At 38.3% G+C, this 26,800-nt stretch overlaps 1 protein-coding gene across 27 annotated transcripts in view; it reads left to right on the top strand.

Moving 5' to 3' along the window:
• The window catches only part of NFASC (neurofascin), a 220,330-nt gene that overhangs the window by 159,356 nt on the left and 34,174 nt on the right, over positions 1 to 26,800 (top strand). For 18 of the 27 annotated variants that reach the window (XM_060772940.2, XM_060772945.2, XM_060772947.2 and 15 more), the window contains 2 exons: positions 530 to 703; positions 9,263 to 9,277. The exons of 1 other annotated variant lie outside the window; for it this stretch is intronic. In XM_060772940.2, the coding sequence (XP_060628923.2) occupies positions 530 to 703; positions 9,263 to 9,277 (189 nt within the window). The remainder of the gene's footprint in view (positions 1 to 529; positions 704 to 9,262; positions 9,278 to 26,800) is intronic. 8 more of the 27 variants (XM_067468043.1, XM_060772956.2, XM_060772950.2 and 5 more) reach the window with 2 other exon arrangements.

The raw sequence follows: 26,800 nt of genomic DNA on the forward strand, positions 1-26,800 counted from the left end.
TGCATCAGTGTTCCTTTTTTATTTATGATAAATTAGATCAATTTACCCATTTACTCTTCTAACCATGTAAACTTCTTATTCTATCACTCAAAAAAATTAAAACCTTAATTCTTAACCCACCTATCCACCCCCAAGAAAAGAGAGCTCTTCATTTAAATATATTGGGAATTGGTAGTCTTGAATCTTGGGATGCTTTGGACTTCAAGCCCAAGAATCCTAAACCAAGTTACTCATTGGTAAGGGTTGGGACTATGGGAGTTGTGGTTCAGAACATCTGTACAGCAAAACCATCCATATCCCTCCCTTCCCTGAACAAAGTTATAAGACAGGAATGGTGTATTATATTTTGGCTGCATGGAAACTAACAGTTTAGATGAATTTGTCAAGTTTTTCCATCTCTTAAAACTAACATGTATCAAAGTCAGATTTCCTGGTGGGTGCTATTGTAGGATGAGAGGTGGTAAAATGTGTAGCTTAAAATGTTTCTCAAAACAAGACTGAAGCCTACACAGCCTGCCTCTCTCTCCAGTTAACGGATCCAAAACTGGCAGAACAGTGGTAGAGAACTTCTCTCCTAACCAGACAAGGTTTTTACTCCAGAGGACAGACCCCATATCCCGCTACAGATTCAACCTGCGTAGCAGGTCGCAGATTGGGGAAGGTGAACCTGCCATAGGGGAATCGCCACTGCCATTGAATGAAGGTAAGTAATTCCAAATAACCTGTAGAAATTTGAGATAAGGGAGATGTACCTTGTGAAATTTAAGATACTGATGAAGTTGAGCATACCCTGGAATCCATAGAGCATAAGCTAAAACTTGCTGAGCAAGAATCCTTTCTAACCACCCATCTTCCCTCCCCCGCAAATGTTTGCTAAATCCTTTTGAGAAGTATTTGTGTAGTTTTATGAAAGTCTGTTCAGATGCCCCACATCTCAGTTTATCTTCACATGGGGAGCAGGCTTTCATGAGGCGGCCCCCACTGTCACTGATACTTACTGTGTAGACTCCTATCATGAGAAAAGTTGTGAAGGCTCAACCACTTCCTACATGCATGAGCTGCTCCTATAATGGAGGAACATGATCATGTGAAGTTATAAATAATAGGGAAAGTTTTGTCTATGGTGGAGGCCCCTCTCTTCAGACTTTTCTCCATGCCATACAAGGCTTATTTGCATGACTGAGAACCCCTGTGGGAGTTACTATCTATGGTTTCATCTATAATTTTTGGGATACAACAGTAGTACTGAAGGGCAGGCAATAAAAATGCCTCATGTTTACTGTCTTTTACTTTTCTGCCTGTCATCATTTATTACATGCAATGCAGACATATATATGTTGTGGAGTTCTTCATATTCTCCAGATTGTAAACATTCTCTCTGCTGTAGTTATGCTCAGCTCTGAAAAAGTTTGATACCATTCATGAAGACATCCCATGGCTTATTCTTTGTGAAATGATTTGGCATATGTTTACCATTATGTGATAAGACAGTTTTTCTTTGTGTAAAGTAGGTTTAAAAGGCCTTTGTGTTTCAAAGGAAGAGGTGCTGAAAATTCTAAAGCCGCTTTTACTTAAAACTTCTCGATTTTATGCTGTAGCCAGCTTTTCTTTCAGCTTTTATCAAGTATTTTTTCCAGTTTGGAGTACTAAAAATGAGGTCTTAATAGCTTTTTCCTTCATCAAATGTCTTCTAATAATTTGAATATATTTTACTCCTGGCCAAATATTAAAATAGCAATAAGGTTCAACTTATTAACATTTCCACCTTGTTTTATTGGTGTTAAATTCAGTATTTGTACTTAAGGCTGATGGATTTAGCCTTAATATTTTTCAATAATGGGTGTGCTGTAGAAAAGGGGCTTAGAAAGTATCATTAATTTTCTGTATAGTGCTTGTAATCAGACAGCTGGGTCATTAGGGCATTGAGGATGTCTCTGTATGAAAGGTTGTTTGGAGTTTAATTAATGGATAAGCATTGGTGAGTTGCTAGTTTAAACTATGTTAGTAATTCTCTTTGAGTCCTTCACTCTCTTTCCCTCAATCTTTCTTCAATACGTGTTTATGATATGATAGTATCCAGTATCATCAGCCATGACTAACATGCCAATAGGAGTCTGTTGGACACTACTAATTAATTTGTAAAGTTTTGTGATTACCTTTATGAGCACCTCTTCGTGAAATACTGTATGTGCTATTTTTAATACTACTATTAACTGGGGAAATTATTGTACCCAGATTATCATTTCCATTACCGCGAAGCTGTTTACCACATAGTTCCAGATTTTACAGTGTTCTGTTTCATGTTTTTCTGAATGAGAAGATCAATTTAAATTTTATCTTCTATTTTATTGACATGAGCATTCAACATTGTTTTCTAATCACTTGTCTCCCCAGAGAACGGTTTCCTAACATCTTTCTTTCCAAAACAGAAAATATTTAAAAGTTTAGAATCCATGAAACTGTTGTTTGTTGTTAACTGCTGTCAAGTCGATTTTGATTTATAATGACCCTTTGAATGAAATACCTCCAAGTCATCAAATAAAAAATGACCTTATTCAGGTCTTGCAGAATCAGAACTATGGCTTCCATGATTGAGTCTATCCATCTGAAATTGTTGTCTTATACTTAAGGAAGTTATATTATTTTTCCTTGTAAGTCATGTCTTCTCATGATATATCCATTAAATTAGCATTAAACAAATGAACAGGGAATTTATCTTGACCTTCCCCTCAACACACTAAATTTATTGGCTTCTAGTCAAACACAAAAGAATTCTTTTTTAGCCTTAAGTTTACATGGAACCAGGCATGTAGCCGGGGGGGGGGAGGGCTTCCCCCCCCCCCCCGAAATTCTCATGATGGTCCGCGAGAAGGCCTTACTGGTGCATTATTTAAACTGTTATGTTTATTCATATCATGATCTGATCACCATACTCAATATATCCCATATGCATGGTGGTATTGGGGTAATACAAAAGGTTTGCTACGGTAGACCCTCTTTCACTCAGACTCAGCCCCCCGAATCAAACTCAGCCCCCCCCCCCCCCGAATCAAAATCTTGGCTACGGGCCTGCACCTTTCATGATTTGCATTATTTTCATCTTGGTCTGGCCATTTTGGACACACCCAGGACTCTCCAGGTTGGTAAGCACATCCTTGGAACAAGGGAGCACCAACCCAGAGAAGGGCAGTCTTTTAGCCAAGGTGGGACAAATGGTTGTACCTCTGCTTGCTCTTTAAGCTGTGCCTCCATTTAAGATTCTGGGGGATTCAGCTTTTTCATTTGTGAGATGACACTGACAACATCCATTAAAAAAAAACAGCAGCTAGTTTTAAGAATAGAAGTAGACCTAAAACAGGGCCCTGAAAAATTCAGTGATAGAAAGGCAGTGATTGATTATACAACAGAACTTCATTTGGAAGAACACTATTCCCCAAAGTCTGTTTGCTTAAGACTTTTGCTCTGAGTATGGATTTTTCATTATCACTTGCACATAGTTTCTTAAGTGATTCTGATAAGAAAAACAGTATCTATCAGAAAAAAGACCCTTTCAGAATTAACTGCTATGTTATGGCTGAAAGGGAAAAGACACATGAGGCTTCAGATAGGGCTCAGAAACAGAACACTGATATCCTGGATAGGGTTCAAAGACAGTATATAGTAACAAATTCTGGCAGATCTACAGATTGGGGTGGTTATCAGTGTAGAAAGTCTGCCTCCTCATCATAAGATATCTGACCTACCACCTTCTAACTTCCTTTTGCTCTGCTTCAGTGCTACTCACTGTGAGGGTCAGGCCAATCTGTGTATTCAGGCAGTCAGTGTACTCACTCACACTATTGATGGCTATTTTATTTTCCTTTACTTGAGCACTTGATGGCAAAGGATAAAATCAGCATTAAAGAAGTGGGATCATTGCTGTGGCCACAGTCAACTTGATACAGAGACTACCTCGTAACTAATATCTATTTTCCTTGATGCTTACACCTTAGCATGGGGCCCTCTCAGTGTTTCTGGAAAGTTAAATATTAGAGCTTCATATTATGAGCTAGAGTTAGACCCTGCCTCTTTGACTTCTTATTTATCTATGTGCTATTGGTATGTAAGGTGGGGATCAGTAGACTAAGGTCAGTCCATGAGCCATTGCCTACTGTCCTCCTGCACTTTTCTGGGAAAGAGAAACAATTCTGGGGCATTTTGCACAGATATTGGTCTCTGGCACTTTAGAAACAAAAATACTGGCCTGTCACATGAACTAGCAGAAGAAACACTGCTCCACTATTCATTTTCGGATGTGTTCCCTGTCCAGCCAACAGTAACAAACAAGCAAAATGTGTTTGTCTGCAGTAAGAAGGAAGAATGTGTTTATTCTGCAGTTATTATGATGAGTAGAGCAAGATCTGGTGCTTATTGGAAAAGGGTAAAACAAATAGGTAACATAAAGTGATCTGGAGGAAAATGCTCTATTTTACCCTTTGCTTTTAAAAAGCAATCAGTATACCAACACTTAGTGGCTATTTTTTCTTCTTTTACCTGCACACTTGATGACAAAGGATGAAAACAGCCCTGGGAGGGGAGCAGGAACACTGTTGTGCTCTGCAGTTAGCTAATTAGCCAGCATCTTAGACCGCAACTCAGGTCTAATTTCTGATTTCCCCAATGTATATAGCTCAGCATGGGGCCCTTTTCAATGTTTCCAAGCAGTTGTGACTCTAGATGAGTATGTTTTATCAGAAAAAAAATGATGAATAAAGTGAGGCAGGAAGTAAATCTGTGCAAATCATATATTTTGGTGTATACTTTTTAAATGAAATACATTGGAGATTTTCTGAAAAGAATAGCATAATTATTGCAATTTCATTTTTCAGCATGACAATCAGTTATCTGCTTCCAGAATCACAGTTGCAATAATGAATTTTCTGTAACCCAAAATTTATTTTTAAAAACAGAACAGCCCAGGTATGTTTCAAGAAATGTTCCAATAAAATGGCCTTAACATGTACAGGTTGTGTTTTGCTTGCTACAGTCTTTCTCCTGCAACAATGAGGTTTAGTGACTTTGGGTCACTGACAAGCATCTGGCAGATGTGCTTGCTTGTTTGCTTTGCTCATCTATGATTCTTCTTTTGAAAAAATTACTTCTAATTTAGGAAGAAACCCAAATCAGTGAGTGTTATAAAGTGTATTTTAGGTGCTATGCATTTTTTCTCTCCTTGAAACCCTAAATATATTTCTCCCTCCCTCCTTTCGTAGCAGATGTATTTTCAACATAACATTCTTGTATTTTTATCAAGCATTTTATAAATTTATGGAAGGAAGTCCGATGCACAGTAAACATTTCACAAAAATACTTACTCTAATTGACTTCAACAAGCCTATTGTCCTCAGCACTATTCTTCTTAAATGCTTGACAGTGTTTACAATAGTTTTCTTACTGTGTCAATTTGTTTGCATTGCTGTTGCCATGGTGTAAGAGTAAAACTGATTTCTGATAGAACAAGTGCCACACTGGTTTTTAATTTTTCACTTAAAGCTTTTAAAAGTATTTTGTTTCTTTTACATTTTTTAGTATTACCTTATTCAATGTGTCCTCACCATACTTTTTTTCTTTTGAAACATCAACAAAATATGAAAGTCATTTAATAGCTGATATCCATATTAAATGTTATGTTAAATTTACTTTAATGTAGACCATTATACATTTTTTCTGTTCTCCATTATTTCTATCTATTCATGAATTAATGAAACTTACCCAAGTGTTGACTTACCACTGATTCAACGAGTCTACTCTAGTTAAGACGAAGAATAGTATTTAGGCCAGATGGCCTCAGATGTAACAGCAGGGATCTCAGAGACCAATCTCAGTATCTGGTTTAGCTGCTCCATATCCCCATTGATGCTGATGTCTTGTCAGACCATAGTATACCATGTTTATACCATTCCACAGGTACTTTTCCTGCCAAAGAAACAAACTAAGTTTGGAATCGCTCATAATTTCTATTGTCTTTCAAGTAAAGAATTTTTTTTATTATTTCTGAAAATATTGTTTACCATACAGAAATCACAACAACTTTTGAGTAGGTTACTAGTAATAACAAATACAATTTGTCAACATTTAATCGCCTTCTCCAGTAACATGCATGTAAGTTGAAGGATATGTAAAGAGCCTTTGCCCTTTCACACTTCAAAATTGTAGGGCTATGATTCCACTTCAGCTGCCATGGCAACAACCTATGGAGCCTTGGGTGTTGTAGTTTAAGGAGTGAGATGTAGACTTCTCAGCCAAAGAGCTTTGGGACCTCACCTGACTAAAGAGGGCAGTGAGAATTGGAATCAGCATGCTATCATTGTCTTGTGTGAAGAAGGCCTTGGGTGAAATGAGTTAAGGGTATTAAAAACTGTGTGCAAACATTTCTTGAAAATTGAAAGGTGCTTCCCATGGTATACATTAGAAGAATTAATTTTTAAGATGTTTAAAGGATAATCATCTTTTCATAAAATAAAAGTTACACTATGAATGATTGAAAGTGTCAATCCTACCCCATTTACTGCAGGTATAGCCAATCTAACAGTTGGTCTCCACTAGCATAAATCTACTAAACCAATAAAATCTTGATAAATTCACATTTATGTCAATTTTCTTAATCCATTGGGTCTGCTCTAACGAGGACTAGCAAATGGGTTAAAACATAGATTAAAAGAAATATTTCAGTAGGTGAACATTATAATAAATAGTGTTTTTTTCTATAATTTTAAACCTAATCTTCGATTGTTTCAGTTTATGATAAGATATGAGTGCTTTATAAAAACATACATAAATGTGCAAAAAGGCAGTCTTTAGAATTATATATGTCAGCAGTGGAGTTATCAGGATTTATGATATAGTTTGATAAAAAAAACTATCTGAATGTGTCTGAAGAAAAAATGTAATAGCTTAAACATAAAAACATAATTTTGTTGGAAATAAGATATCCATTAGTTGGACATAATTTATTTAGTCATGATGGGTAGCAGCACTGGAAAGAGCTCAAATGTGCTCAAAAACTATCTCAGTGATTCCGGTATATTACCAAAGAAGTTTAAATATTCTGTTGGTTTAGAGAGATTTCTAAAACAGGGGCATCCTCTAGCCTCCATATCGTACTGCTTGCAAGAAACAAACTACCCATGCATGATGGCCCTTTCCTGTCACCTCTCTAATCAACAAATGACCCTCACTTGGGAAAAGCCAGAACTTGGAGATTCATAAGATGAAATACTCTTTGTGAAATATCTATCAAGCTAAGTAAAAGTTCACTAGCCCTCAGGGAAAGGAAAGTGAAACAAAGCTGGCACTTATCATTCTGCAGCATTTCCAGAAAGACCCTGAATTCAATGTGGTCTCTCTCACTTTATTTAATGGGCCATTGCTTTTTATTTCTCCAGTTTCAGTATGTGAGAAAAACATTCCATCGAATACACTTTTTAAAAAAAATAAATTGCTTCTGATTCTCATCTTTAAGCTGCCATGCTCTGAGTATATTACATATGGCCCTTGCCAAAAAAATTTATCATGCACCTATTCTCACACTATATAAAGGGCAAAAATTATTTTCTAGCTGTCAGAGGCCAGAGATTATTTTGCAACAGTGATTTTTGTACTACATCGACCTCTGAAGCCAACCCGAGTGCTTAGAATTTGCAAATCAGCAGAGGGAAAAGTGGTGGTGCCTTCCACATATTTTTCTGAATATTATTTCGATCCATTTGAATTCTGAGTTTGTTACATGTTGGCAGCAGTACTTTATAATGTTATTAATGCTCTGCATTATTCAAATAACCATGGCAAACAGAACTCAAACATGTCTCTTTTGGCAATCAAATCTAGAGTGGGAAATACTTTTTAGACTCTTGTGGCTGCATTTAGACATAACAAATCAGACATCTGTTGGTAGAGGAACTCAGGCTCACTAATTCTCTCCTTTCCATTTGGCCTCTATCATAAAAGTGGATGGGCTTTCTCCAACTTGCAGCAAATAGTTATTGCACATTTTCTCCTAATATGCTATATTATGGTTCACCAAACAATTGTTTATAATTAAATACAGCTCCTATATCACAGCTTGATCCTGTTTCCACAAACCTTTATTACATTCAGAAAAAATGGCAAAGCATTCTTTAACTTCGAAGTAGCAATTTCTAGTTTTCTCCCTTATGTGTAATAAATGTGTGAAGAGAGTGAGAAATTAGTCAAGCCTGGTGTCTGGGATGGCCCATTGTCATGACAACAAATCGGGGTTTCTTGTTATGTGTAAGCTGTTCTCTTATTTATATTTATATATTATAAGGGCAATTAAATCCATTATTTCTTATCATTTTATATTTTGAACATTGAAAAGTGTGTTGAAAGCTGAATCGCTTGACTTCTGATATGGCATCAGCATGCATTTGTGTGCCTTAGCTTGTGAGGCAACACAACTGGAATTCATCCAGTATATCATAAATACTGCAGTTGCCTTGTAGGTCAAGGGAATAAGCCCTCCAGAGTGTCTCAGAAGTGAGGTTTTGCAGGCTCTTCAAATAAAAGCAGAGGTGCACATCAATTATATTATTAATGAATGGTGAAGAGTTTCCAGGAGTAGAGCATTTAGGTCCATTAGATAACGAGCAATGCACAACTGAGCTTTTGGAATTGCACAAAAGAATGTTGCTGAAACAAACCCTTCCAGTTTTCTTTTGCCATGTAGCTACAGGAGAGGTTTTTATACATGGAAGTACTCAAGCCACAGCTTCCATTTCTCTGAGCCATTATATGAGCCAGGGGATCTGAATGAAATATAGTATTCTTGTGGTTATTTGCATTGCATTTTGTCCCATCCATCATAAGTGTACAGGAATCGATAATGGGCTTGTATAAAAGTTGTACTCAAGTAGAATTTGTCCTGACATTTAGGGGATTCCTATTGAAGCCAACAGGATGTAAAATATGCATTTTTTGAACAGAAAGCCACAAGCTGTACAAAATATTTTTCCTCAGTAATGCAAGTAAATGAACCAAATCTACCCTGTACTTTCATGCACTGGCTTGAATGAATCGTACAGCAGTGTGAAAGTGGAGATGACTGTAAGAGACTGAGTGGTAAACATCTCTTCTTTGTTACAGCCTTAGCTGCCATGTTTATACATCATGTTTGTGCTGTAGTTTTATATATTCCTGTCTTCTCTCTTTTCCCCTTCTCTACTTGTGTTTCTCCTCCCTGTATTTGGTGCTGCACTCTCTGAAGCTCTTCCAACCTCAGGTACTGTACCAGCTGACAATATCAAAAAGCATGGGGCAGTGTGAACACAGGGTTGACTCTTGGGGTGCTGGCATTGTATAAGCATGCACCACATTAACCCTTTCAATGGGGGTGGGAGAAAAAAAGATATGTTGCTGGACATCCTGGTCTTCCTAATGTAAAGAAACAGAACCATTGAAAGGGTTGAGAATAATGTCTGAGCTGCTGCGCATGCGTGCATGACAGGCTTCTGCTGATTTATATATCGCTAATGCTACTTCTTAACAATACTGAGATATAGAAAAGCCACATCTGTTTAGGACAGTGAGAGGTTAGTGACTATAAAGTTCAGACCCAAGGACATTCTAAATTAGAATCCAGATTTGACAGAAGATCTCTTTCCATATTGATCCGCATTGGGATGGAAGGAATGGAACTAAAGGAAATCCCGCAAACCAAATGGCCAAGGATAGACATTCAGTTGCTATCCATACTCAAGATCATGGTATAATATTTGTTTATGAAGGTGGGGGAATATTTTTAAAAGAACAAAGAACTTCCAGTGTGTTTTAGTATCCATGACCCAGGAATTAATACTTCATGGGATTTGTTCTTCCACCATAAAACTGTATCTTAGAAGCCCTGGATTTGGAAACATGCCTCTTGAGAGCAGCATCCATTTTCAAAAAGGACCCTAGAAAGAACCATGTTTGTATTTGACCTTTGAGCACTGTCAGAATAACTAAGTTTCTTTTCCTTCTGAGAATTAGACTTTTGCTTTTGCAGTGACTCCATGAGTTGAGATTCTTTTTCCAGATATAGAGCAGTACAGTTGGGCTTTTTCTCAAATTCACAGGTAGAAAAGTAAAGAGATACTGTTGAATTACTGTACATGCACATGAAAAAGGGTAGCTGCCAATCAGGTTGAAGATACATGGACTTTCTACTTGGACAGTTCCACAAGCATGTGAGAGTGAAAACACATCTAATTCAGCCTTCCTTAAAAGAGGTTTTCCAGATGTTTTATACAACACCTCCTATCAGCCCCATCTGCTTCTCTTTTGGACTTCTGGGGACATCTTCAGCAAATCTCACAATGAAGATCACTGGAAAATAAATGTAGAATCTGGGGGTGGAAAAATGTGTCTTCTCCATACTGCATATTTTGGACTAGAATTTTTTGTAGGATTTAATTTCCAAGTGGCTTCACAGCTAAGCTTTTTGGGCATATTTTGTTGCATCTCTTTTAATTACTTTGCAAATCTAATTGTCTTACTTATAGATCCTCATCCCTCCCATTCCTTTACTGCAATTTTTCAATTTCCCAAAATACAAAGAGGTAGCAGATTGATCTGTCTTGAACAAAAATAACCAGAAATACATGGACTTTGTTGAATGGGAAGCAATAGTCTACACATTTTTTACTTAAGAGGCTGACCCAAAGGTTGACCCAAAATCTTTGCTACCTAGAATGAATTAAAATCAACCCAACAGAAGAAAATGCAGAGTGATCAGTAATAAGCCTAGGTTCTGCTTCCCTTTAATTTTTCTTGCCATTTTTTGCATCCTGACTCCTTATTTTTGTCAAATACTGTTGTGCCTATGCTTTGAAAAAATGTTTGAGATTAAATGGTCCCAGAAATGTAGGAAATGCTACCCTGCATCAAACTACTAAGCTGCCTCTAGGCACCTTGTTTAAATATTCAGGCAACTTCTCTCTCTCTCTCTCTCTCTCTCTCTCTCTGATAAACCCAGCTGCTAAAAGTATGCCTGGAATATGGTACTCCAGTTGTGTCCTTTCTTTTTGGTTTTTTATTTGTTTGTTTTGGGTTGGTTGGCTCTTTCTTTCTTTCTTTTTGTATTCCAAAGAAGGAACAAATTGAATTATAGGTGATGTTCATGTGTTTTAAAGAACCGAAGACAATTTAGTTAAAGTATCTTTATAATAACATCTGTACAGGATCTTATACTTGTCAGTTTGGCAGAATTCAAACTGACTAAACCAGAAGAGCCTTCTGACATTGCAAAAACTATATATATAAGATTTATCAATTTTGTGTTTCCTGATCATTTCTGAGCAGCTTTCTTAACACTTCAGCAAATCAATGTTAAGTCCTTTTTAACACCAGGGAGCATTTCTCATCTATGTGTTGGTTGGTTCATCAGGTGCTCTGTTATGGCTGACTTCTCTGGTTGAACCTGATGAACCATCCTGGACACAGCATATTATTTGAGAACACAGAAATGCTGGACCATCCTAACAACCACCATGTCAGACTACACAGAGAAGCCATTGAAATCCACAGACATGTGGACAATTTCAACAAAAAGGCGGAAAACTTGAAAATGAACAAAATCTGGCTACCAATATGGCAGTTTCCTTTCAGTCTAGCCTGTTTAATACCTATATGCAACTGAACATTCAGTGAAATAAAAATGGTGGAACACTATGTGATAATAGTCTTTTCATGTCTGATATCAGTATGCCAATTTCATAGGCAAGGAGGCAAATGATTGCAGTGACCACCTTTCCTCCAAACACAAATTCTGTACCTTCCCAGTGAAATTTTCCTTCAGTCTCCAAATGTTTATAAATTTAGTAGCATAAAAGTTCAGTTGAGTATTTTGAAATGCCATTTAGGCTTTCAAAGAAAAGGACAGGCTAGCCTACAATAAATTGTGATCAAAATATATAAAAGAATTCTAAGGGTGAATGACAGTTCCTTCATGTTGTTCTCCCATAGCTCCACCCTTTGGCTAGTTATCTTGAGTGGCATGAAATGATGTCAATGTAATACTGTGTGTTTTCTCATGAGCCCTTCTGGATGGTTGTATATTTCCAATGGGTAAAGGCATGAGCAGACAATGTGTGGCAGCCAATAGCTTGTGATTGTTGACATGTATACCAAGAGCAAGAGGCTCTTTGCTTCATGTTTTCTTTATGGTGTAGTATTTTCTGTTCATGAATTAAACCTTGGAGACTAGGTTTATCTCTGGATGAAGATTTGATATTTACCTCATATACAACACTCTAGCTGTAAGTCCTGAAAGAATAGCTCATTAGAGTTGTCTACCTTCTTTACCTTTAATGAAGGGTTGTTTTGCCTGTATTCTAATTAGAAGTAGAACTACTCCATGTTAGTGGCTACTCTAGTCTCTTTTCCCAGAATACATTTCTTAATTAATGTATATGTGTTTATCCACTCTTTAATGAGTTATGCTAAAATGGACAGTCTGAAAATAACCCCTAGAAATTTGTATTCTGCACTCAAGAAACATTGGCTGTCTTTTGTAGAATTGTGTGTGTATTCAAAACTTCAAGAACCCTTCCACCATCTAAGTATCTCTACTATTTGTAGTACAAAAGGTAAAATTTCCACTTTTAATACATTCTACTGTTAAACCTGTTGTATTGTCAAGAAGAAAAGGTTACATACTAACAGACAGGAAAAATATTTATTTGCCTTTCTTCAAATGCAGAAATGGGAGCTATATCAAACATTGCACCATTATGACTAGACAGTGACAAAAAATTAAGATGCTATTTTTCATAAAGCCCATCTTTCAGTCTTCAAACAAATGGTTCATTCAATTTGGCACTATCGTAGCAGTTACTGAATTATTGTATGTATCTGCATTTTTTAAGTCATTAGATTTGGAGCAAATTGTTGGATACTCATTTTCTCTCTCAAACACTCATTTTCTTTCAATTGCCAAATGAAAAACAGACAAAAAAATCCCCTCTTGGAAATAGGTTTGGCTCCCTATAAATGTTCATAAAATATTAATCCAGATCTTCTCAAGTCTGCATGTGCTGTATGCACAGTTTAGGAAAGCAGTTAGTATAATCTAACAGCCCATTAAAATCTTCTTTGAATAATTAAATAATAGTATGAGTGTGTGTAGTTTCTATAGCCTGTGGTAGTACTACCTCTTCTGAAGCACTTGGCCACATCTTTAAAGACTTTAAATAATGGAGATAAATTTGAATAGACTATTATACCTTTCTGGCATTAATTAAGCCAAATAGTCTCTGGGAATGAAAATGGGTGGATGCACGTGAGGCATTAAAAATGGAAGTATACATAGGTTGGTTTAGATCTAGTTTGGTCTCCCAGAAAATTCTGTTTTAGAGCTTTAGAATCCCATCTATTTATTAATAGCAGCTTAAAATTAGAAATATAGTGACAGAAATATAGTGAAAAACAGAGTTTACATATACCATATTCAAAATCATTCTCAAAATCCTTAAAGAAAAAAGCTTTAACAGTCCATTTAAAATTAAGTAAATATGAATGCATATTATGGGACAGCTAACTCACTTTCTATAACTCACTGTTTGTAACTCCTGCCTAATTTCCTGCTTTGTTGTCCCAGCGAATATAGTACAATTCTGACCTTACCTCATTCCGCCACAGATATGTAATAATTACAGTGCTTTTCCAGAATCCCTTTCAACTGTGTAAATAAAATGACAATTTTGTGGGTCAAATGCTTCAAAAACCCCATGTTCTTGTGGAACAAGAAGTTGTATGGTTCAGGTACTAACTATGCTCTCAGTACTGTGTTTCTTTGCAATTTAGTCAGACGTTTGCCTCAAGTGTCCATTGCCCTTCACAGTATGCCTTTTGTCACTCCTCATATGCAACAAGGCTCTGCTCCTAATCAAAGACTCCCTTTATCTTTAAGCCTGCAGTGCGCTCTCATTAAAGGGTTGGATTTCAAATGGGGAAAAATGTTCCCGTCTCCCTTCTGTTACCTAACAGCTGAGCTTATTCCTGCCATACATTTAATATTCAGAAGCAAATGAAGGCATATCTTTAAGTCACTTTTGCTGTCATGGGAGGCTTAAGTCTAAAGCCCTCCCAAACATGGGGGGCACCCCCCTGTTGATAAGTGATGTCTTTTGCTTCCATGTCCCTCCATCTGGCCAGTCCAGTGTAAAATCTTTTGGCCTTATAATGAGAAGAACAAACTAGATTAGCAAGTGCTGGCTGGTTCCCTGCCATGGGAAGAAGAAGATAAAGGGAGACCATTAGCTTCTCCTGGACCTTAACTTTTCCTTTATCTGCCTCTGCTCATGGCAGGGAACATGACAGATCCTACTAGCCTAGGTTGTTGCTCTTCCAATTATGAGACCAAAATGTGTTCTCATCTGCCCTTTATGGTAGGATGGTCTGATACTTGTCTCTCTTGCTCTCCCTACCTCCTCCCTTTAAAAAAAACCATTCAGCATTTGTTGCTTTTGAGCACCCTTTCTCAACCTGCATGCCTCCCAGATATGTTGGACACAAACTGCCATTGTTCCCAGACAGCATAATCATTGGCGCGAGTTTGGAGGAAGCTGTTTCAGAGCAACCCTGAGATGAATCTGGTGTTCTGTGGGTTTTTTTCTTTTGATTTAAAGGCTCTTCAGTTGGCTCTTCTAATCTAATGTCTTAAGTGCTTCAGGAACTCAAGGGTGAGCTATCCGGATTAATATGAGTGTGCTTTACTTATTTGGTCCTTTAACCTTTTGACTTGAGGGATGATACATGATGTCAGGGCAACTCTCAGCCATAAATCCTGACATTCTTATTCTCACACATTCCTTTATTTTTATCTCTTTGAGCCTTAATTCCTGATTAGAGCCTTGTAGAAATTCAAGTTTACTTTGTCTCCTTGGTCATCAAAATAAGGTATAAGGAACATGACCCACATCCCAGTGTTGTTAGATTTCAACAAATCTACCAGCCAATCAACAAGTGATTGGCAGGTAGATTTCATGACAGTGAGATAGTGATTTTTTTAAAATATATATACCGTATATTCCGGCATATAAGACGGCTGGGCGTATAAGACGACCCCCCAACTTTTCCAGTTAAAATATAGAGTTTGGTATATACTCGCCGTATAAGACCACCCCTCTTCCATCGCACACCAAATAAAAATAAAAAATAAAAACATCAGATTTGATTTCAAATCCAAGACTATCAAAGCAGTATCCAGCTCTTCGGCTTAGAAATGGAGATGAGCGCCAACCCCCAGAGCCGGACACGACTGGACTTAACGTCAGGAGAAAACCTTTACCTCACCTGTAAACTCCTGTATGTTTATTATTTATTTAACAGTTGTGTTTCCATGGAGCATAATAAAGTTCTATAAATTTTTACCTTACCTTACCTTACCTTACCTTACCTAGAGTGAGACCAGGGCTGGGTCCAATGTCCTTTCCCCAACAACAACAACAATAATGGAAATCTAGAATTGGAAGGGACTCCAATGGCCATCCAGTCTAACCCTAATTCTGCCAGACAGGAACACATGTCCAAGCCCTCCCGACAGATGATAACAACAATAATAGCAATAACAACAGCAATAATAATAGAAGGGAGCTCAATGACCATTCAGTCCAACCCCATTCCTACCAGGCAGGAAGACACAATGCAAGCCTTCCTAACAGGTGGCCATACAACTCTGCTTAACAATAACAACAAGAGAACGCTAGAGTTCTCCAATGGCCATCCATTCCAACCCACTCACTCCTGCCAGGCAGGAAGACACAATGCAAGCAGCTAGTGGTAAGCTGAGGGGACAGAAGTTGTCATAAAGCCATCTTGTGCAGCTTCCAAAACCCAACATGTGAGAACATTTTGCACTGCAGCCAGATATTTCCAAGGTCATGCCCAAAGGGTTTGATGAATATACCCTTTTTGAGATAGATCTAAATCAGGCATGGGCAAACTGTAGCCCTCCAGGTGTTTTGGACTTCAACTCCCACAATTCCTAACAGTCAGTATTTGAGAACACAGAAATGCTGGACCACTCTCACAACCACCATGTCAGACTCCACAGAGAAGCCATTGCAATCCACAAGAAGCATGTGGACAATTTCAACAGAAAGGAAGAGACCATGAAAATGAACAAAATCTGGCTACCAGTATTTTAAAAAAACTCCTCTAAAATCAGGACAGTAAATAAAAAACAACACTCAAAAGCAGGGGAAATCCAGACAATAAAAAATCAGGACCAACTAACACCTCCCAACAAAAGATTCCCCCAGGCAGGAAGCAGCCAGGCTTTGAAGCTGCAAGGCCATTCAATGCTAATCAAGGTAGCCAATGGCAACATTCCCACTTGCCTCAAGCAGACAAGAGTTCTTTCTCCCAGCCTGGACATTATTCCACAGATATATAAACCCCACTTGCCATGTTTCCAACAGACCTCACAACCTCCAAGGATGCCTGGCATAGATCTGGGCAAAACATCAGGAGAGGACACTTCTGGAACATGGCTATACAGTCTGGAAAACTCACAGCAACCCAGCCAGTAGCTGTTAGGAATTGTGAGAGTTGAAATTCTAAACAATCTGATAGAAAACTGGGACTTGTAGTTTGGTATGGTGCTGGCTCTCTTAAACAGGGAAGGCTAAGAACCTTGTAAAACTACAACTCCTGTGATTCCATGGCACTGAATCTGTGGCAGTTTTTTTTGGGGGGGGGGGATTCCCCTTTAAGAGTGGATGGCCCTTGCACTGGGACTTCCCCTTTAAGGCTGCCTCCTTCTTCGGATGCAGAAACAAAACCAAACGGGGGAAAGAGACCTTTTTCTTCCTCCCTCTGCAGGCTATTGAAAACTTTTAAAACTGAAGAGTGGCTGTTCTTTCTGAGGGAGCTGAGCACAGAGACAGGAAAGAAACCCCAAAGAGGGGAGGGAGAAAGAAGACGTTTCTCCAGCAGGACTTTCTCGGAGGAGGTGCCTTTGTTTGGACTATCCTTGAGTAGCACTGTTTGAGGAAGGAAGGAGAGGAGAGGGAGAAAGAGGCCGGGAATGGGAGGCTTGGGGCAGCCTCTTCTGCCCCTTTTTCCTTCAGGAGGAGGGCGGGGAGGAGGAGGAGCGGCAGTGCTGCTGGGGGTGATGGCTGGGCTTGTGCAAGGGCAAGAGCAGGAGGCTGCGCTGCTTGGGGATGGCGAGGGGGGAGGAGGAGGATCATCGGCAGGTCTGCCGGGAGGGCTGGCCAGCTGAGCTGCGATACCAGCAGGCTCCCTTTGGCCTCTGATGGCTGCTCGTGTCCCTCGCTCTCGGCATCCTCAAGTGGTGGAACTTATAGCCGGCACACAAGACGACCCCCCCACTTTTAAGATGACTTTCTTGCCTTAGAAAGTCGTCTAGTATGCCGGTTTTTACGGTATGCTAAAATGATACACTAGTTCATTTTAAGGGTCCAGCACTCTGAATCATGCTCCTTTAAAGCATGGATCCCCAAACTAAGGCCCATGGGCTGGATGTAGCCCTCTCACCAAGATCATTTACCTGGCTCCTTCCCTTAACTTTAGATAGGACCACCCAAAGTCTGAAACAACTTTGGTTAAAATTGTTCTTCATTTTAAATATTGTATTGTTGTTTCTTGTTTGTATGTTTGCTTGCTTTTTGCACTACAAATAAGGTATGTGCAGTGTCCATAGGAATTTGTTTATGTTTTCTTTCAAACTATAGTCTGCCCCTGCCCCCCAGCAGTCTGAGAGACCATGAAGCAGCTCTCTGCTTCAAAAGTTTGAGCACCCCTGCTTTAAAGTATAGATGATGTGAAAATAATGATCAGCCACTGGCATCAAATCTGGCCAACATCACAAACAATGAAGTCTGATTTCAGGGACACACATTGCTCATCCTAGTCTCAGGTAATGCTTAGCACAGCCTCTCCCCCTGTAACATTTACTGTGCAGTTGCAGTGATATTTAGAAATGTTCTTTGGTTGGTGGCCAGAGTGAAAGTCAAGTGTAGTGGTTTGAATATTTGACTTCAACTCTGGAAAGTTTGAATACCTGCTCAGCTGCAGAAACCCATTTACCTTGAGCAAGTCACATACTCTATAAGAGAAAGGCAAACTCCCTCTGAACACATCTTGCTAAGAAAACCCTCTGATAGGAGAGTCTTTGGGGTGCCATAAGTTGCAGCGACCTGAAAGCATGTAACCTGCACCAGGCCTTGCTAACAGTCAATGGTAGTCCTTTGCCTTTTTAAGTGTTTAGTATGGGTAGTCATACTGAAGAGTGAGGATACCTGTTCAGTTCATTTCTGAATATTGCTGCAGTATTGGGAATAACAACAACAAGAGCAACAAAAGCAACAGCAAAAAAAGCAACAACTTTATTTTTGTACCCTGCTTCCATCTCCCTGAAGGGAATTGTTGAGGCTTACACATGGCACGAAGTGCCTAAAACAATATATAAAATAAAATAAACACACAATACAATGCTAGATAAATCAGTAGTATATAAAATGACAATTTGGCTCAAAATGGTGCCCTCGGGCTGAGAGTGGCGGTTAACAAGTGCAAATAATAAATAAATAAATAAATAATAAATATCCTACAGTGTCGACTGATGTAAAAACATGGTCAACTGTAAACAAGGAGAAGGGAAAGAGATAGTGCAAGTTGTAGTTATGTTATCTTATGAAATTTTTCATCAGTATTCCTTGGTGGTGGTTGTTTTTTCTCTTTAAAATAATATTTTAAAAGAAGAAGTAGTAATAGTAAAAAGCAGAATATTGCTTTGTAAATTATATTGGTTGCAATCAGAAATACTGGGAGAGATGTATAACTTTCAAATGAACTAGAGATGCCTGAATTAAATTTTGTTTTGGAAGTCCCTTCCCACATCTTTTAAATGTTTCATGAAAAATTACTCATCCAACAAAAACAGATGCCACAGTCAGCTGTTGTTATACTCCTTATCAAGTCTCAAACCAGTGCTTTGATTCCTGGAAAGGTTTTCCAAGGTCAGTTACTTATTGAATTAAAAAGGTTCATCACATCTACAGTATCCCTGTAGAACTGTTACTCTGAAAGTATAATCAAAAAAAGATATAAGAATGGAGAACTGATGCTTAAAAGCCCTAGATCAGGGACAGGAAATGTGGGGCCAGATGCTCTTGGATTTCAGCTCCCTCCCCTTTAGCCAAAGAGCTGGTGGGAAGGCTGGTCCAGCAACATCTGAGGGCCACATGTCTCTGCTAGATCCTGGAAGAGGCAGAATTAATAGTATTAGTATGAAAATGCTAAAGCTAGCTTCTATCACTCTTTCCTTATTGTTCTTCTACAGCACTCCCATTTCTTGCAGTGAGCAAAACACTTGACTGTGTATATATGAAAAATATTTCTGTAGTTTTCTGGCTTCGATTTAATGGCCTTACAGAAAGAGCAAGAGAGAATGAGAGAGTGCTTAGTGGCCATTTCTATTCACTGGTTTCAAAATGTGGATAACTATTCCTGTTGTATTTGAGGGCTCTTTTATTCATTCAGCCAAGTGGAGCCCTAAATTTGTTCATTGAGTTTGGAATTTCACAGCATCAATGCTTATGGGCTGTAATATATTATTGTACTTAGGGTGCTATAAAATTGGGAATGGTTTAATTTTAAATGCACAATAAACATGTGCTGATGGTAAAAACAAAAAGTGGAAGAAATTAAGCACATTAACACTTGGTTTCAATTTTTTAAACTTTATTTGAAGACGTTGCTTTGGGGATATGTCAAAACCAAGCATCTTATGAAAAAACTGCTAAACATCTGTGGTCTGCTTAAGTCCACTTAAGGTCAGCTTTTTAGGGCCTCTCAACAGCTTGTTTGTCCTAAGTGCATATAGTTTTGGGTATCACAAAATAATCCTATATGTCATATTTAACAGTGATTAATTTAAGGCAATTTTATACAAAAGTATGTATAATTACATACTAGAACTTTTACTAAAGATGAAGCTAGTGAAATTATGCTAAAATGATACACTAGTTTACTTGCAGTTAATTGTATTATACTTGACTGATGACAATTTTGCCTTAGTAATAAAAAAAAAGGTAAAGGTTTCCTCTTGACATTAAGTCTAGTTGTATCCAACTCTGGGGGGGGGGGGTAGTTCTCATCTCCATTTCTAAGCCAAAGAGCCGGCATTGTCCGTAGACGCCTCCGAGGTCATGTAGCTGGCATGACTGCATGGAGCACTGTTACCTTCCCACCAAAGAAATACCTATTAATCTCCTCACATTTGCATGTTTTCAAATTGCTAGGTTGATATTTTTGCCTTTGAAAGAGGAATGAAACAAAAATATTGGTATAGTAACATCTCTTCCAGTGCTCCTATGAATTAAGGGAAATAAAATACCCACTTTTTGCATCCTCCTGGTAAAGAAGACATGCCAGGAGAAAGACAGACTGCTTTGTGATGATGTTTAAACAGAATGATGTTACACAGTAAACAGATTAGGAAGCTTCAGGATAGAGTTTAATTAACAAACCTGTCAGTGTTTCTGCTATCCAAAACAAACATTATTGGGAGGCATCTTCTACCCAAAAATGAATTGCCTTTTAAAATGCTCCTGGCACAATGAATAACTTGGTCTTAAAATGCCACAGCAATCTGCCACTTATAGCGACTAATCAATCAAATAGGTGGAGGGGGGATTTAATGTGTTTTGTATAGCATACCTTGTAGGTTCTCTCTATTTCGAATCATTGGGTATATGAAGAATTGTCTCTAGAGTTTTCCTTCAGTATTGTTTGACATTCTTATTGTCACCCCCCACCCACCCATTCCCCTTTGGGTGGCAGCGCTTTTGCATGATGCTGTTTAATGCTACCTCCGTGGCGGTGTCTGCTGTGATGTATTAAACAGGACTCACATGCCTTACTATTAACATATCATATACCAGCTGCTTTAAGTCTTAGTAGTTTCTTTGCACCTTTTGAAGTCTTTCCCCAGCTATATGTTGTTGAAGAAAAACAGCAGGTTGAAGGGCTATCTTTATAGCCTGACTGTTTTCAGGAGCTTTGATGTCTTTTGATTTTAAGTGCTGGTCCATGTCAAATGTTTTTGCCCATCTATCTTCTTTTCTTTAAAAAAAGGGTTCCTGTTATGCATTATTCGTTGAGGCCCCTTCAAAGACAAACTACCAGATGTATATGCACCTCTGTGAAACTGTAGGTGCTCACGCGGGGAGGGGTCTTTAGCAGCAGGGGTGACATTAGTAGCCCAGTCTGCTTTTGTGATTATCTCAAGTGTATTTAATTAATCTTTTGGCCCAATACCTCATTTGTCATAGCAATTCATGAGAATGTTTTAATGTTGCAATCATTTTTCCCATTCTCAACCTGTCTGATAAAATCAAGCGTCTGACCCCTCCAAGGCCCCAAAGGGGTCAAAAGCTAGATGACAAAAGAGACACTTCAGCCAACTCATTATTTGCATTAAGCTTTGGGAGATGGCAAGACTTTCAGTAACAAAGAAATCCATCTCAAGATTTAAAGCTTTGCAGGGTTTATTGTGCCAAGGAAGTCAGACTTCAGGTGGAAGCGGTATGCATCTGTGAAGGGAGGGAACAGTTTCTCTCATGTACGAGAGTTTTCCAATTTAGCAGATAAGCCACATCGCATTATAAGAATAAAAAGATATGTCTAAGTTTTCCCCCACTGAACTTAGGGATAGGGAATATGTTTCCTTATTAGAATAATACATCGTAACCAAAGTAGTTTGAGTCAGATAGTGCACTCTCCAGTTCACAACTCTGCAAGATTCATGTTTAATTAAGGGCACACTGGTATGGATTTCTGCTGAACACTATCAGTAGTTGTTCTTGTACTATTGTTATAAGAAAAAATATAGTTTGTCTTTAGGGGACTGCTGTCTACCAACTGTAGCTACAAAATGGAAAAAAGAAGAACTGTCTCTATTTAGACAATTTGGTGCACAGCAGGGAGGAAAGCTGGTTTTGCTTTGTACTTTACAGACTGGTATAACCTCTGAGAAGCTGTTCAGGAACATCTGCTTATTGTCAGCTGTAACAATTAACTGTTTTTAAAGCTTAAGTTGACCCCTCCCCTTCCTCAATTCTTTGGAAAAAATATAGTCTTAATCTTATCACATTATGGTTTTGAGGAATCTCAAGCCTCACATATGATAGTAATAGATCACCAAGTATGTGTTGTACTTTAAGCTGTAAATACTCTGCACTCTATTTACTAAAAAGGAGGAGGAAACCATGGTAGTGTGTGTGTGGGGAGGGCATCTATAGACAGAGAAGTGTGGGCTTTAGGAGCTGAAGGCAACTTGTATTGAAGTTTCCCATTCACAAGCCAACAATGTGTAGAGATACTTTGCCCGGAAACCAATGTAACAAACCCATCAAGGTTTTCACAACCAAGGAGCATCCATTTTTATCATGTAGCCTGACCTCCTGCCATAACCCCAGACCAGCTTATTTCACCCTGAGTTAGCTAACAAAGGACCCATTTACAGTGTCATTAGCCAAAAGCACTGTTTCTCTTCCCATTCATCCTTTCTAGATTCAGGTCCTGACCTTGGGAAGAGTGCAGGCAAGACTAAAAAGATGCCTTAAATTCCATCTTCATAATGTGAGCCATTTTCATATTAAACACAGCATGGATTTCATGGAAGCAGATTCATTTAAAGCTTTGTGATAGCATCAAACTACCATTACAGCTACTTCCAGGAGGAAAGTGGAAAGTAGAGTTCTTTAACTTGTGTATGTTATAGTTAAAAATCATATCCCCCTTCCTTTTCTTTTTCCTAAACAAATGTGCATTTTAAACAATATCGAGGAATGTGTGGGGAAATACTTGTCAGATTGTTTGTTTTTAATTCAAAGCCAAGCAAAACTTGTCTCAATGAAATAATTTGGAAATTGCAAGGTGTGAGAAATAAGGGTAGTAAGCATTTCCAGTTATTGCAGAGCTTCAGAAAAAAATGTATGAGCTGCAAAAAGAACTTTTCTTGGCAGAAGCTGTCGACTAAAAAATGCCCTGGCAATACAGTTTAGGTTGTGCTGCATTAATTTAATTTTGCTTTGCATGGTTCATGATAAATTGGATCACATACTATTTTGTAAAGAGTTTTCAAATCTAATTGTCTGTTTAAAGACAATTTGTCTGCCTAAGGCCGAATACACCAGTTTAAGAGAACAGGGTTCATCTTATCAATGGCCTATTTTAGCACAATCCCCTTTCCACACACACACACACACACACACACAAATCCAAAAAACAACATGGCTATCCTTATTGCTTTTAGAGAAGACAGCAATTAGGATACTTTTTTTTTTGCTTTCTAGGTTTTTGCATTTGGATCCTACATGAAATTCAGAATCAAACATTCTAATATATAAAAACTGGTTGTTCTAAAAAAAAAACTGTAACCTATTTGTTTAAAAAGGGACATGTTTATTACAAATTGTCTTAATTTTACTGCCCTAATCTATATCTTAGATGTATCATGTAAGCAAGATGTACCTACCATCCCTACTTACTCCTATAAAATCTGTTCCCTTGCAATAAGCGGGACATCCCTGAGGGCAAGGGGCATTAAAAGTTTACAATAATATAGTAAAGTACAGAATCTGACTAGTGGCTTGGAAACCACTAGTTACTTACAAATAGTTCCTTTCCTCGCTAACAATAGTATAATCACAATACATTGCACTCAACATTTAATGGGGTATAACATCATTCCTATTGTGATGTAGCTTTAATCTTTTACAGTTAGAAGTGCTTGACTTCACTTAATGGATGATATTATGTGGTTCAGATTTTGTCTCATACTATTGCCTCTTGTTCTGTAGCAGGCAAGGGGGTGGAGGGAACGTGTACATTCTTCCGAAAGCTAGTTGCTCACAACATTTATATGTAGGTTCTTTACGAAATTAAGGCAAATGTTTTAATTCATCTTTGAGACAGCGTGAAACCAACATGTTGCATCTAAAATTGAAACTATAATGATAATTACCCTAGATGTTCATGTATAGGTCTAGAAATTTTACTCAGAAAATTAGCTCAAAAAAAACTGGATCAACTTATCTATGGGTCAGTGTGAGTGCTGTAATTTAATACTTATCAGGAAAGGACACTTCCCCTTTTCTGAGTAGAGTGGTGAAAAGCAAAAACTTAGTCTGCCCTGGGAAAACCTAAAAGGAGCACCAACCTTCTTTACTCTCTCCATCTCCAGCACCAACCTTCTTTACTCTCTCCATCTGATCTGTACTTAATGCCTGTACAAGGAAATGGCAGCAGTAGTGGCCAGGGGTGGCTACCCCTCTGAGGTGCTTTCCTCTCTTTCAGGAATAACCCTCGACTTGTCCATGGGTCAAATCAAAATCCATAATTTTGGTCCTAAAACCTGCCCTCAACTTATATTTAAGATCAACTTGGTAGTTAGTAGGAAGCCCCCTAGTACCTACCAGTGGGTTAAAGTGCTGAGCTGCAGAACTTGCTGACCGAAAGTTTGCAGGTTCAAATCCGGTGAGCAGTGTGAGCTCCTGCTGTTAGCCCCAGCTTCTGCTGTTAGCCCCTAGCAGTTCAAAAACATGTAAATGTGAGTAGATCAATAGTAGATCAATCACTCTGGCAGGAAGGTAACAGTGCTGCATGAAGTCATGCTGGCCACATGACCTTGGAGGTGTCTAGGGACAATGTTGGCTCTTCAACTTAGAAATGGAGATGAGCATGAACCCCCAGAGTTGGACACGACTGGACTTAATGTCAGGGAAATACCTTTACCTTTACCTTTACTGGTAGTTACTATAGTAGCTACCGTGGGATGGGGTGGGGGTTTATTAGAAATGCATCGCTTTTAAAAACTACTTTTAAAGATGTGAGGTGTTCTGAATCTCACTTTGGATTTAGCAGCTTGAGCTAAGATCTCCACTACCTTTAAAAAAAAAGGAAATGGCAGCTTTCATGGTAAAGAGCATTTTAGAAATACACAATTAACTCCACTAACAATATTTGCAAAACTAGACCTGTGTTTTTCTGAAATTTTTGCATTGGGCAGGATCTTCCAAGTCCTGTATCCAGAAGCCCAAAAATAAAGGATGTGTTTATTTTGCTTATCAGAGAAAGCAGGCTGGTACTATTTTTCACAAAGACCATTATGGAATGGAGGAGAAAACCAATCCAGAAACCTTTATTTTTGCTCAAGAACACAATTAACTCAGAAATAAGAAACATATTGAGAATCACTTGCTTTATTTATAAATAAAAACCCTACAGGACTGCTCAATTCTTGGAGCAGTTCTGAAATTTCAGAAGTTATGTCTAGGGGGTCAGTAAATTAGACCTCTTCGGATTTTGTGTATTCTTTCCAACTCATATCCCATGTTGCTTTAAAATGCCAAATTCTGCCCCCAGATGCCTTTTGTAAAATACACATAACTACCCTAATTGAGCAAGTACATTTAGAATTGCTAAATTCCAGAATTTAGTACATGACAATATCTACTAGTGGAGCAAAACTCTGGTGCTTCTATTCAAACAGAATCAGCAGTTGTCGTGTGGAGAAAGTAATATGAAATATGGTATTTTCAGATGACCCTTTTGTTTGATATGAGAACGGTCCTTCAGAAGAAAGCATCCTCAGTTTAACCCATCCCCTCCAAACCCTGTTTAAAGGTAGAAGCATAAGAAGCTGGGAAGACTAGGGCCCAGGCATGTAGCCGGGGGGGGGGGGAGCTCGAGGGGCTTCAGCCCCCCCCCCCCCGAAATTCTCATGGTGGTTTGCGAAAAGGTCTTACTGGTGCATTATTTAAACTGTTAAGTTTATGCATATCATGATCTGATCACCATACTCAATATATCCCATATGCATGGTGGTATTAGGGTAACAATACAAAAGGTTTGCTAGGGTAGACCCTCTTTCACTCAGATTCAGCACCCCCCCCCCCCCCGAATCGAAAGTAAGATGTATGCTTACTAGCATTAGAATATTTAGAAAGGTATGTTCTGGTCCAACTTACTCTAAAAATTCTCTTTTGTATGCAAATTGTCCAGATTTGGAGTCTATTAAATTCACAGTCTTAAAATAGATGCTTATTAGAAAAGGTAACTTGTTATAAATGATTGAATCCACATAAAGATTAAGTATATCATATTTTTTAAAAAAAAAAACCCTGAATTTATACCTTCTACAATTTCCCACTGCCTGTTTTTTTTTTGGTTTTTTTTTTTTTTTTTTGCTTTTTTTGTGCTGTCCCAGGGTCATAAAATTTTGGACTTAGCACTTGTTATATTGGTTTTTCCCAACATTACCCATTGAATTATGATGGGGACTATTGTTCCCATCATTCACAACCACGTTGTATAATGGGTGTAGAAGGTGGACATCCAGAGGACACCAGGCTGGGGAAGATTGTGTTGTATCAATAAACTGTTTCATTTTGCAAACCAGACCAGTTTTATGTTATCCCATAGAGTGTATGTATTCATTTGTCTGACATTTTAGTTAGGCCTATATATGCTGCCCTTAGAGGTTGGTGCATCTTGTTGTCTTCCTATTTACTAAGAGAAGCAGTCTATTGAGTCAGTAAACAGAAGCCAAAAACAAATAGCATGTCTTTGGGCAGCTACTTATCTTAGGCTGAAGTCTCCCACTGCCTGCTGCTTTTCCTGCATGTTTACTCTGTGTTTGCCCACAGGAATTTTTGCATGTCCTTCTATTTGAGAGATTCCAAGACCCACACACACACACCTGCCCACTCTGTGCCTCTGAATTGCATAAGTC

Source organism: Anolis sagrei, chromosome 4 (genome assembly GCF_037176765.1).
Source record: "Anolis sagrei isolate rAnoSag1 chromosome 4, rAnoSag1.mat, whole genome shotgun sequence".
Taxonomy (NCBI): Eukaryota; Metazoa; Chordata; class Lepidosauria; order Squamata; family Dactyloidae; genus Anolis; species Anolis sagrei.